The sequence below is a fragment of the Suricata suricatta genome, chromosome 14 (genome assembly GCF_006229205.1).
Source record: "Suricata suricatta isolate VVHF042 chromosome 14, meerkat_22Aug2017_6uvM2_HiC, whole genome shotgun sequence".
In the NCBI taxonomy this organism is placed as follows: domain Eukaryota; kingdom Metazoa; phylum Chordata; class Mammalia; order Carnivora; family Herpestidae; genus Suricata; species Suricata suricatta.
Genome location: NC_043713.1, coordinates 68,391,819 through 68,404,389, shown reverse-complemented (window position 1 = coordinate 68,404,389; position 12,571 = coordinate 68,391,819). Strand labels below are relative to the sequence as shown.

Sequence of the window (12,571 nt, the reverse complement as noted above, 5' to 3'; positions counted from 1 at the left end):
CAAACCCCGAGGACAGGTAGCTCTCGACCATGAAGCACACAATCCTGCTTACCTGTCTCTGGGGTGTTACATCCAAATGCCATAAGAATCCATCAAACTCCACCTCTGGATTTAGGACCTATATCACTTAAGAATCTTGAAAGAGAATTGAAAGATAGATTTTTCAGCCACTTTGTGAGTTCAGGCAGATCCTGGAATTTCTCTGGAATTCTGCCTACTCTGCAAAATGGGAGTGATAGTGGCATCTATGGTGATTCTAAGAATGTGTCCCACAGACCTCCAAAGCAGAAAGCAAAACTGTCCAAGGGCAGGGTGAAATCCATCACCATGTTTATGCCTCAAGCTCCTTCTAGCCCCTTTCTGAGTACAGCAGGGAAGTACTCAGTAAGCAGACCCGGTCTAGGGAGGCCTCAGGCTCTTCTGGTGGGTTTCTTTGCCTCAAGGATTCGAATGGCCCTTCCGAACCATCCTTAGACCGCAGCATGGTCAGGAACATTTCTACCCAACCATGCTCCCTTCACTCCTCCACTCAGAGTTTGATTTAAATCAATATCTGACCACTCTCTCGGCCTCTCCAGCTTCCTTCCCATCTTCTCTCACAAACATGTGCCCTCATAAAACCCTTGCGCTTTTCATTCCATCTTGGTGTCTGCTTCTCAGAAGACCCAAATTAATATACTTAACTACCCATCCCTCAGAGGTGCCAAAAGACACCAAAAGCAGAAAGCTATCAACACATGTAAAAGCCTCTTACCACAAATCTTTTTAAACTTCCTCGGCAAAACACTTGAACTACTTTCCTCCTGAAGACAAAAATGTTTTGTTGACTGAGCTGGGGAATACCTGGCTGGTGGCTTTTACGGCAGACACTCCCTTGTGAACCTGGGCCAGACCCTGCATACCTCGGTAACTTCTCTCCCTGGCTCAGAGCACAGTAGGGAGCAGGCCACGCCAGCATCCAAAACCTTAGGAGATGAAGTCCTAGCCCTCCCTGCAGTTCATTCTTTGCATAAGATTTTTGCTATGGTCTGAATATTTGTGCCCGCCCCCCTCATTCATATGTTGAAAACTTAATGCCCAAGGTGATGGTATGAGGAGGCAGGGTTTTGGGAGGTGATGAGGTCATGAGGGTGTACCCATCATAAATGAGATTAGTGCCCTTATAGAAGAGGCCTTAGAGAGCCAGCTAGCCCTGTCTGCCCTGAAAGGATACAACAAAGTGACTCAGAAGAGGCCCCTCACCCGACCATGCTGGCTCTTAAGAAGTTTCTGTTGTTTATTTCTTACAATTTTGGAGCCTGTGGAATTTTATTAAAGCAGCACGAACAGACTAAGATAATCATCTTGGCTCTCCCTCCTCTTTGGGCTCCAATTTCCCTATAGGTATGACAAGGATTGAACTAGATCTGTGGTTTTCAAGCAGGGTTCGTGGGAAATTTAGCAGCATTGCCTCAGGGGTGAGGGGTTTCCTGGTTCATCTAAGGCCACTCAGCTTTCATTTGTTTGCTATCAGGTTCTAGTATAATATGCACAGACCAGTGTTCTTCCACCAAAGAAAGTTTATGTCCAAAGAGAAGTGCCTAGTCCAAGCAGCAGGTACTGCCGGGCCAGAATCTACCCAGTTGGGATGCTGGCAGTGCTTAGAGAAGGAGGGAGGGGCACACGAAGGTTGTGGCTATCAGGAGCAGGCAGTAGGAGGTCTAGATACTGGAAGATTCCATCAGGCACAGGGAGGAGGGCTGGCCTCATCTAGTTGGAAGAAATCACAGGGAGTGGGCTTGGAGATATCAGAGCATCCAGGGCTTCAAATAGACAAAGAAGTCCAGACTTAGTCTGCAAGTGGGGAGCAGAGAAAGCAGCCTCCAACTCTCACTGAACAAACATTTGCCAAGTGCCCACGGCAGGCACAGTATTGTATCAGGGAGGAAGCAGAGGTGTGGCTGACCAGATCCCACCTGGAGCAGGAGGCTCCCAGGCTCCAAGCTGTGTCCTCCTCAATCACTCACTCAACCAACATTCACTGATGTGGTAGCCAGCCTGAGATGACCTCAAAGATCCCCTCTCTTGGTATTCATGCCCTAATGGTGGTCAAGGTCAACCCATACTGAATAGGGTTGGCCTAAGCCATCAGAGAAATAACAGTTTTAGAATTAAATAATAAATGAAGATATTAGAGAAATGAGTGAACTTTTGAGACGGGGTCACGAAGGACATTGTGGGTTTTGCTCTCTTTCTCACTCACTTTGATGGAAGCCAGCTACCATGTCATGAGGACACTCAAGATGCCCTGTAGAGAGACCCATATGTCAAGGAACCGAGGCTGGCTGCCAACAGCCATGCGAATGATCCATCTTGGAAGTGGACCCTCCAGCCCCAGCCAAGCTTGCATATGACCACAGCCCTGACTGACATCCAGAACGATTCCACTAAGCCACTCCCAAATACCTGATTCACAGAAACTGAGATAATTCATGTGTGTTGTTTTAAGTCATAATGTTTAGGGATAATTTGTTACCCTGAACCTATACAACTCCTGTACTCTGTGCTGTGTCCAAAACACTGTTCCCATTGTGATGTGAACCACTGCAATACCTCTTCCCTGGTCTTTCTACCTCCTGTCAATTTCCCTTCCACATAGGATCCAGACAGTACTAAAGGGCCATTATCAGGAAATGCTTATTGAACATCATGGCTCTTGCTTGCTCAAAACCTCCCATGACTCTTCATTATATTTCGTGTTATTTCCAGGTTGTATTTGCAACTGAGTAGGAGCAAGCAGTGTGATGCTGGAGTTTCTGGTATCCCAGAACGGATTCCGGAGCAGAGCAGGGAGTAAGAAGAGTCCTTGTTTGCTCTGGCCCCCTGGAATGACAATCCAAGGGCCCCCTGGGGAGGTTGGGAGGGGCCCCCTGGCAGCTGGGGCTAAGACAAGGCAGCGGCTTTGTTCTGAATCTATAATGGCAGGATGCCCAGCACAGACCCAGCTTCCCTGGCTTCCTCCAAAGCAGGGCAAGGGGATGGTAGCTGGGGCATCCACCCCACTGTGCTCCAAGAGCAGGCTCTGGGGGCTCTAAATGTGCAGTGGAAGGCTGGGAGGGAGGGGGATGGCTAGTGTGAAAAGCCTCGGGAAGGAACTGTGAAGTGTCTGTTGTTAGACTGCTAATGTTTCTTAAGGACCTATTAGGTTTCAGGCACTATTGCTAAGCGCTTACTATACATTAGTCCACTGCAGCCTCCTGGAGCTAGCAGGGTTAGGTTCTACTGCTGCCCCCACTTAACACAGAGGCACAGGAGAAGGCCTTTGCCTGGGGTCACACAGTTAAGACACACCAGAGCTGGGGTTTGAACCCAACTCTGTCCCCCAGTATTTTCTTCCACCTACTGTATCCATGCCAGGTACGGTGCTGGTACTGGGAGACAGCAGTGAGCAGAACAGCTGTCTTGGCCCTCCCAGAGCCCTGTCCGGTGAAAAGTGGTCATAAACAAATTCTGAGAGTGGGATGTGCTCAGTGCCCTGTCTGAAGTACAGGGAGCTGGGCTGACCTTTAGCTGCGGCTCTCACCTCAGCTTGGCATGGGGCAGGGCAGCCGTGGGATTAGGAAAGAGCTTCCCAAGGAAGGGGCCATTGGTTCTTCGGGGTACAAAGATGGAGGCTTGGAGAGGTGGAGAGACTTGCCTGGGGCATCAACTAGTAAAAAGCAGAGCCTAGAGGGGCAGCGGCCAGTGTTGGGAATCACTAAGCCCTTCCTACCAGTTATTCCAGAAATCCTCACTGCCCACACCTAATGAATTGACACTGTGAGTCAAGAGAGACCAAAACAGGTCACAGTGTGAGAAAGGGAGCCAAGATACAAACCCAGGTTTTCTGATAGAGGGGGCTTTAAACATGACCTTGAGGGAATCTCCTCAGTGCTGGGTGGTCCTGAGTCTGGTGACAAGCTAGCCCCCAAGCCAAGCACAGGTCCAATTCGCCCCTGTCCTGCCCCCACAAACACCAAAGGCTGGCTTTGATCTGATGGGGGTTTCGGGGAGCGGGATAGGCTCACTCTTCAGCCAAGCATTCCATGGGGACCCAGGAGCCAGGGCAAGGGTGCTGCAGGGAGCCTCCTGCTATGGCTATGGGTTCCCTTGAATAGGAAAGGGTCCCAGGTACCAGTGAGGTTCTGCCCAACCAAAGATCTGTCCTCTCTGGCCAAGCCTCAGAGCAGAGGCTGGAAATGCCCGGCTGCACAGGGACAGGGCTGGGCCAGCGGCATCTCTGAGTCACAGGCAGGGTGGGTAGTGAATGACTCAGCCTGGGCCCACTTCCCCTCTGCAAGGCTAGCCGGGTGGAGCCCAGGGCCAGGAAACCCTGTGCCTGCCCTTCCCAGGCCAGGCACCTGAGGGAAGCCAGCAAGGATGAAAGGAGAGCCCAAGGAGAGGAGAAGCAAGGAGAAGCCTGGTGAGACCTCAGGGGTCAGACCCTGGGGGTCTTATGGTCTGGGGCAGAAAATTCTGACTTTGTCGCAGAAGCAGTATGTGTATGTTTTAGAAAGATCCCTCTGAGGCAATGTGGAAGGTGGAGTGGAGGGGCCAGAGCAGGCAGGGAAGAAGCTACTGCCAGCATCCAGAATATGAGCAATGGCGGCCTGACCAGTGGAGGAACTTTAGAGAAGAGGGCTAGGTTGGGGACCCGGACAGGCCATGATGGGTAAGGGAGGATGTACTTGTTTCTGGGTAGCTGGCTGGTGGCCAGTGGACCCAGAGGTCACCCTGTATTCCCTTGGCTGTAACTGAGGAATGACACAGGTATACAAGCAAAAATAGTTTATTTGAGGATGGAAGATCCAAAATTGGGGGGCCCAGTGGTGAGGCTACAGCAGCTGCCTGGAATTGGCATAGATGAGCCCAATCCCCAGGGGATCCCAGCAACAAAGAAGCCCTTCCCTGGGCCCCCTAGCTGCCTCCCCCACTTCCTGGAGGAAGGATTGTGCAATCGCCAAGAATCATCATCGTCGTCATCAGAACGTGGTGAGGTTTTCAAAGTTTGGCCAGCAATTTTTGGAGTAGTAGTTGATGCTAATCCTAACAATCAGTCCAACAAGCACGTGACTGTGCCAGGTCTGGACCCACCATCCAGTGGTGAGTGAGGTCTGTGATGAGAGGCAGGCAGGGACAGGAGGTGGGTCTCTCCAGGAGTCCCCATTCCAGCCTCCAAGGTGGCCCTTCCAGAAGGCCCCTCTCTCTCCCATGGCCCCAGTATCTGCCTGCTCTCCATGTTTCCCATGGCCACTGGCCAAGGTTGGATTCAGGCTGTGCCAGGGAGCCCACATGTTCCCCTAGATGTCATAGACCCTTGCCAGTCTGGTCCCTCTGCCAGAAGCCACGGCGGACAGCCCAGGAGGCCACGAACTCGCAGTTGTGGTAAAGGAACATTCCTGAAAGGGTGAGTGCAATGCCCACATAGCTGAGGGTGCTGAGGTGGCTGCCAAACAGGAGCCGGGACAGGACGAGGTTGCCCACGACAGTGAGGTTGCCCAGGACATGGACAGTGAGGGCAGAGGTGAGAGCCAGCAGAGAGAAGCTGGCCAAATTGTAGAGCACAGACAGGAGACAGCTGAGCAGGATGCAGGCCCAGAGGTGGGAGTCAGTGGGGGCAGGCGGTGCTGCCACACCAGCCTCCAGCACCAAGGCCGCACCCGCCAGCAGGCAGAAGCTGGGCAGCGAGGTGGCATACAGCAGGGTCACCGCGTCCAGCCTCTCCTCCTGCAGCAGGGCACCTGCAACCAGGACAGCAGCCATCAGCAACCCAGGCAGACAACCCCCACTTGGCAGACCCGGCATGGCCTCGGAGGCCCATCACCCAGGAAGTCCCTCAGGCAGAATTAGTGGGTCCTGCTCCATAACATGACAGACAATCCAGTCACACAACCTGGGTTGTGACCTGTATCCACTCCTTACCAGCTGTGATCTGGTACTTAGCCTCTGTATCACCTGCAAAGTTGGGTGATAACCACACTTAATATGCAGCAATGTTGTAAAGATTAAAATAGATAGCATTTATAAAGCCTTTATAAGTAAATGCTCAGTAAATACAAAAAGATAGGATCAATAAACATGAAACATGGCTCTAAAAAAAAAAATCTTCAGGGGGTCCCCAGGCCTTGGAGAAAAATATCCTACGTTCTTAACCTGCTTGGAAGGCCCTGTGCCAAGGGACCCCAACCCACCTTTCTTGGCCTCAGTCCTTACCATACCCACTACCTCACACTGCAGCTCCCACCACCAAAGCAGGAACAGACCAGTAGAAAGTCCCAGCTCCGCCACTTACTAGTCAAAAAAAAAGAATGTTACAATAATGTATTGTCTGAGTCCAATGGTACGTTCATTCATTGCTTCATTCGCTTATGATCCCTGGGATGACTGAGAACAACAAGAAAATCATTGTGCTTGACGTCACTCACTGTTTATAACTGATCACTAAGGCTTGTCAAGATCCAGGACGAAGAGGAAACCTTTCAGTTTTGCAGAGAAGGAGAGGATCTGACCAGCTGGTGTATGTGTGAATGTCTGCCCGCGTGCATGTGTGCACCCATATACACGTTCCTGCCCAGCTGGTTCGCAAAGGAAGCAGTGCCCATCACCCAAGTCAGAAGCTGCGCCGGTGAGATGATAGTATTTGCACACAGACAATGATGTTTTGGGGCCTTCTCCAAGCTTTAGTGTAGAGAGATGAGTAATCGATTGAGGGCCCCCCTCCCAGGGTTCTTGGAGTCTCTGCATTTTCTGACACACACTTTCCAAAGAGCTACAGGGGTGCTTACTCATAGGCTAGAATAGGAAAACTGTATTTCTCTCTCAATTTCATTTTGATGTTTTGGCTTTGTTCTCTAGGCAACAGTCCCTCTAGCTCAAGTATTTCTAGAAATGAACAGATAATTAGAATGCCTCCTGCTCGTTCACTCCAAATTTAGCACCATTATAAAAGCAGCGAGTGGCTTGTACATTAAAGGTCCAATCGTTGTAAGGTATTTAGGGTTTCAGGTGAACTTCACCTCTGTGAGGCAGCCTGGGAGGGAAGTCCTAACCTCCCCTCACCGTCCCCAGCCTCTTGTACCTATTCTATATCCCACTCAGCCCTCTGCCTCCCAACCCTCCCTGCAGCCCAGGGAAAAAGCAGTAATCCTCTGCCATAGGCCGCTTGCCCCACCAAATGCCAGCCTCTTGTCCTGCCTCCTTAGTGACCCCTCCCCAGCTAGTCCCATCGAACCTTCTATATCCACCTCTCCTCTAAAGGCATTTTTTGTTTCAGCATCTGAACACACCCAGGGTTCTGCCACTTTCAGACATGTTCTCCAGATTCTCTGTCCCACTTCCTGCTGGCTCCTTCACTTGCTGTGTGATATCACACAAGTCACTCTGTATCTTGTCTCCTCATGTGTGCCCAGGGAAGGTGACAACAGCTCCCTCATTAGAGTGTGTGAGATGCTGAGCTTAGGGCTTGGTGTCCAGTGGCAACTGCTCACATGACAGCTGTCATGATCCTCAGCACAGCTCCTGCCAGCAGACACCTGTGCCCTGGCAAGGCCTACTTCCCACTCCCAGAATGCCCTCCTGCTTTGGCCATACCGAGAGTTGGGCACACAGGGGCACATTGTGAGGGCTCAGCAAGTGTTCGCTACTACTATGATATTATTATCATCACTGCGTGCCTCATCCTACCAGGCAGCCTCCTCTGGTCTCCCCAGGAGGAAGAAACTGCCCTTGACCACACCTGTGCCTATCTTGGCTCTAGAACTTTTCTCCTGCCATTGTAATCTCTGCTTCTGAGTGCATCTCCCGACCAGCCCGAGAGCTCAGGCAGGGATCGGATGAGGTTGTTATCTGATGCAGGTGGGTACAGCTAAAAGCAAGTTCAGCAAGCTGGCCCCCCGCCTTCCAGCCTTTCTGTGAGTGTAGGCCCCCTGGGCCTGCAACTGGCACAGATCAGAAGGGAGCTATTTGCCCTGCCAAAGGCTGCCTGGATGCTCCTCTTCCTGGACTTTTACCCCTATTGCCATGGAGTCTACTCTCAGAAAAGGAGCTGGCATCTGCCATTTATACTCTAGTCTGAATCTGGAACCCCTGGAAGCAGAAACCTCCTCTTGTCCAAAGCCCAACTCATTTCCTGGCTCCAGTCTGTCCCTTCCCACCCCACCTAAAGCTTCCTAAGCTCCCTCCTTAGCACCCTAGGCCATGTAGCCTAACCAGTCTGCCAATTATACTGTCAGGGCCATTAATAACCCTATCACCTAAAGAGTACTTGCCCTGTGGCAGGTCTCAGGCCGGGTGCTGGGGACATGGAGATGCCCCAAACCAGTCCATGCCCACTCAGAGCTCCTGTCTGGGAGGATATAGGCAGGTAACCAAATGCCTACAATACAGGACATTCAGAGTTGTGACAGGGGAACTAGGAGGTGCCATGACCCACCTCGAGGGCCAGGCAGTTGACATTTGAAAGAGAAGGGTGGCAGAGAAGCCAAGAAGCAGCCCAATGCCAGGCACCTGCTGTTCCGTGCCCGTGTGCCTGCGGCCTGGGTGAGAAGCACTGGCCTCAGCAGGCATGGTGTGGGCCCGGAAGCTGGGGCCTTCCCAGCCTTGTGACCCTGCTTGGAGTGGGGAAGTTGGGGGAGTAAGAGGTCCGGTTTCCCACTGCCGACTCTTGCCCAGAGCTCAGGCTCGAGCTCGGTCACCAGCTCTCATGTAACTGGGAGGGCAAAAATAGAACTGAGCTTTGGCTGTGCCTCAGGGCCCAGGATGGCAACAAGGCCTCTGAGTCCTGGTTCTGAAGATGCCAGGACAGGGCTGAGCCCTGACTTCAAGCTTCTCTTGCCTCAGGCTGTCCCAAACCCCAGCCTAGGACCCCTGGAGCCCCCTCTACTTTCTCCCAGGACAGGGTCACAGATCTCGGAGCAGGAAGGGAGAGAGAGCAAGTGACCCCTGGTACTCCAACAACTCCAACTCTCCTCCACTGAACACATGGGGAGACTGAGGCCCAGATAAAACCTAGTTCTGCTCAAGGCTGACCAGCAAGTATGAGCAAAGGTGTGGTCTCTTGCCCCAAATGGGCACCTTGCCCTCCCCAACATCTCCCTTCGGTTGAGGAAGGGAGAGTGGGAACCGTGACTCAGATGGCCCTCAGTAAGCCACGGGAAGGCATCCTCCACCATCAGACACAGTGATCTAGCAGGGTCTAGGCCTGGAGCCTCCACCTCACCTTCTCCCAGAGTCCCCTGTCTCCTTTCTTCAGAGGTGAGGTGACATGGGGCACCTCTATGTCTCAGTTCCATGGACTATAAAACAGGGATGAAGGTGGTGGTTGCCATGACAATTCAAGGTCGATACCTAGCATGGGGCCTGTTACACTGCAGCTCCCAGTAAATATCAGCTCTTCCCAGACTTAGCCAAAGCCCTCACCTTCCAAATCCCTGCTCAAGGCCTCGCCCTCTTTCTCTCTCTGGGGTCCCCACTATCAGCTTCCTCTCTGGGTCCACAGCCTTACACCACATTACTTGGACAGCAGGAGTCTGACTGTCTGGGTTCAGATCATGCCTCTGCTGCTCACTGACCACATGACCCAGAGCAAGTCTCTCTACCTGCCAGTGGGAACAATCTGTGCCTTCAGAGCAGTATGAAGATCCAAAGAGATAAAGGGCTTGAAAAAAACATGAGATACAGATCAATGGCAACTATTATTAAATATCGGTTGGGGTCTAGAGTCTAAGTTTGGGGCCTGGAATTCACTGAGCTGTTGACCCTTTCTGAGCCTCCGTTTCTGCCTTTCCAAACTCATGAACCTCAGGTTCTTCATCGGGAAAATGGGATAACAGCCATACCCCTCCCAGACCCAGACCACACATCCACCCCAGTCCCCACCTCCTAGACCACTGACCCAGGCACTCACTCTGCTGAATGGACTTGAGGCCGCGGAGGCAGGTAGCAGCCAGCAGGAAGCCACAGCCAGCGGGAGGTGTCCGGAGCTCACCAGCCAGGCTGCAGGCAGCCCCCAGGCAGAGTGGGCCCATGGCAGCAAATTGTAGCGGGTGGTGGCGTCGACCGAGCAGCAGCGCTGACAGGGCCAATGTGATCAGTGGTGTAGTAGTGGTGGCCAGCTGTGCCAGGTCCAGGGGCACAGCGCTCAGGCCCACATTGCCACAGGCCATGGAGGTGCCGAAGGTGAAGCTGAGCAGCAGCACTTGGCGGCGGGTGCGGCTGGGCATGGGGCGCTGTGCCCCCCTGCGGCATGCCAATGCCGCTGCCAGCATGTGCAGCGCTGAAAGCAGGAGGGGCCGCCCAAAGCCGTGCACAGTGAAGATCCACTTGTTGAGGCTCGACATGCTGGCTCCTGCCAGTAGCCACACCAGCGCTGCCACTGCCACCCTGACCCGGCCAGGCCGACCAAGGGCCTGGGGGGTGTCGGGGGGCCACTCGGGGGACCCAGCCACCCGAGCACCACTGGCCACTGCCACTGCCTCCGCTGAGGTCATCCTGCCATCATGGTGCTCCAGTGGGCAGCGACACATCCGTACCAGTGGGTCTGGGACAGAAAGACAGCTCCCTAGTGACCAGCTCTGGGCCACCAGAGAGTCCCACTGTGGGCCAGGCCGGATCCCAGTTCCTCGGATCCTGGGCCCAGTCTCAGACAGGTGAAGGCGCAGCTTCTTGTGCCAGGCCTGTGCCAGCCAAGGTCCAGGAGCTATGCCGTGTTCTTGGCTCAGGCAGGGCAGAACCCAGGTCGTAGCTGCTGGTATGCCAGGCTCTCTGGTGCTCCAGCCTGGCCTAGTAAGGTGCCAGCACCTCTGCCCAGTCCCAGATGAAGCCTCCACTCTTCTTCCCGCTTTTAAGCCCACTCCACAATTAGATGGAATCCTCGTTCCTTTTTCTCTTTGGTCCAGACTCCGCGACCTAATGCTTGTTCAGACCGGGCCAGGCCTGGCAGGGGCAATCCGGCCACGCGCTCCCGGTGGTGCCTGGTGGTCTCAGCTCGCTCTCTCCGACAGTGCACCCAGGCCCTGAGGCTGGCTGACAAACCCGCCCGCCCTCAAGCTGGTGCCCGGCGGCGAGCTCGGCTCGGCTAGGCTGCGGCAGGGCCTGTACTTCAGCCCGGACTCCCGGCTCCAGCTCTTGGCGGCTCCGGCTCCCAGCCGCTCGGGCTGCGGCTGCGGCTCCTGCTCCGGCAGCAGCTCCCGCCAGGCTTCAGCCCGAGCCGGCCCTGCGGGCGAGGCCGAGCGCTCTAGACCCCGCCTCCACCGCCGCCGCCCGCGCCCCACCGCCGCCGCCCGCGCCCCACCCGGAAAGTTGGGGAGGAGCCCCCAGCCCCGCCCCCTGGCCAGGCACCGCCTTCGGAGTCAGGAGGGCGGTCTCGCTCCGCCCACACATCGCCGGCTCACAGACCCTCCTCAAGCTCACAGTCCTTCCCTCTAGCAGAGCTCCCCTTCTGCGGTCAGGCTGCCTGTTCATTCTCCCCTACCAGTGAGGAATCAGGCCCCTCCACACCCAGCATCAAAGCAAGCCCCCCCCTTATAGAGACCAACACAAGGCGGGGACAGTAGGGTGCCTTTCTGAGGAAGCTCGATAAAATCCCCCAGCCTCACAGGAGACTGCACCTTCAAGAACCCCCACCCAGGAACCCCCACCACAGGACCAGTCTCAGGGCCACATGATCTCTGGCTACAGTTACTCCGTGGAACCTCAGCATCCAGGTGAGTTGAACCTCCGAGCCCCTTAGGCCTTTCCATAGGCCCTCCCTACTCGCAGCACCTCCTCCCTCTCCCAGCCCAGGGCCGGCTTCCTCTAGGCAGGCGCAAGGAAACTGAATCACTAAGGCCACACCACATTTGTGGAAGCGGGGTGCCGGCCAGCATCTATCCTATACTTAGCCAACAGCCCCTGTCCTGACCCCTGGGTACTCAGAGCTGACTCATAGCTGGACTTCCTGGGGTCCACCCTCTGCTCCCAGCCCTAACAGGACAAAGAGCCCTGGGTGGGCTGGGAACCAGAGCACCTGCCACTAAACCCTTGACCGTGTTTGGATTTCTGCTTTGCCATCTGAACAACGGATGCTCTCTGAGCGCAGGGTTGGATAAACAGCGCACCCCAGAGCAGAACAAGCTGTTTCGGATTCCAGGCTGGACCATAGACTCTGAGCTCCTAAGTGTGCCCAGGAACCAGGCAGGTGCCCGCTGCCAGCTCTGAGCCTCTTTACTGACACGGCTCACCCTTAGCTGTTGTCTGATCAGCACGTCCTGATGACCGCAGCCTGTTCTGGGGAACAAGACCTCAAAGGGGAACCACTTAGCTCGGTCCGCAGCGCCCCCCCGTGGTCAGACCGCGGAATGACAGCAAATGACCCCTAAACTCCATCACAATGACGGGACAAGGATTGGTACCCTGTCCTCCCCTGACGCTTGCCCCCAGCTTCACCGGAGACCTGCTGAATCACACGGTCTCTAGTGGACCCCGGAATCTGCATTTTTACATTTGCATCTGGTGATTCCGATGCCTGCTGGAGGCTGCAAATAGCTGCTTAATAGTTCAAATTGCAGGGCAAGGG

The 12,571-nt window shown here is 54.3% G+C and overlaps 1 protein-coding gene across 2 annotated transcripts; it reads right to left on the bottom strand.

The window, feature by feature from the left end:
- Positions 1–4,791: 4,791 nt before the first annotated feature.
- On the bottom strand, positions 4,792–11,259 carry SLC35E4 (solute carrier family 35 member E4). Of its 2 annotated transcripts, none has more exons than XM_029922208.1 (2): positions 9,911–11,259; positions 4,792–5,759 (listed from the first exon to the last, which is right to left on the bottom strand). In XM_029922208.1, exons 1-2 carry the CDS (start codon positions 10,539–10,541, stop codon positions 5,326–5,328), a joined length of 1,065 nt encoding a protein of 354 aa, XP_029778068.1. In that variant the 5' UTR covers positions 10,542–11,259; the 3' UTR covers positions 4,792–5,325. The 2 variants fall into 2 exon arrangements, with proteins under 2 accessions (XP_029778068.1, XP_029778069.1); XM_029922209.1 differs by having other exon boundaries at positions 9,923–11,258.
- Positions 11,260–12,571: the final 1,312 nt, after the last annotated feature.

What these genes read in the sequence shown, in the direction of transcription:
- SLC35E4 (XM_029922208.1), bottom strand. Translation starts at nt 10,541, where the DNA reads ATGTGTCGCTGCCCACTGGAGCACCATGATGGCAGGATGACCTCAGCG. An exon ending in TCAGCAGAGTGAGTGCCTGG is followed by an intron (nt 5,760 to 9,910) that starts GTCAGTGGTCTA and finishes TCCTGGTTGCAG; the next exon opens with GTGCCCTGCTGCAGGAGGAG.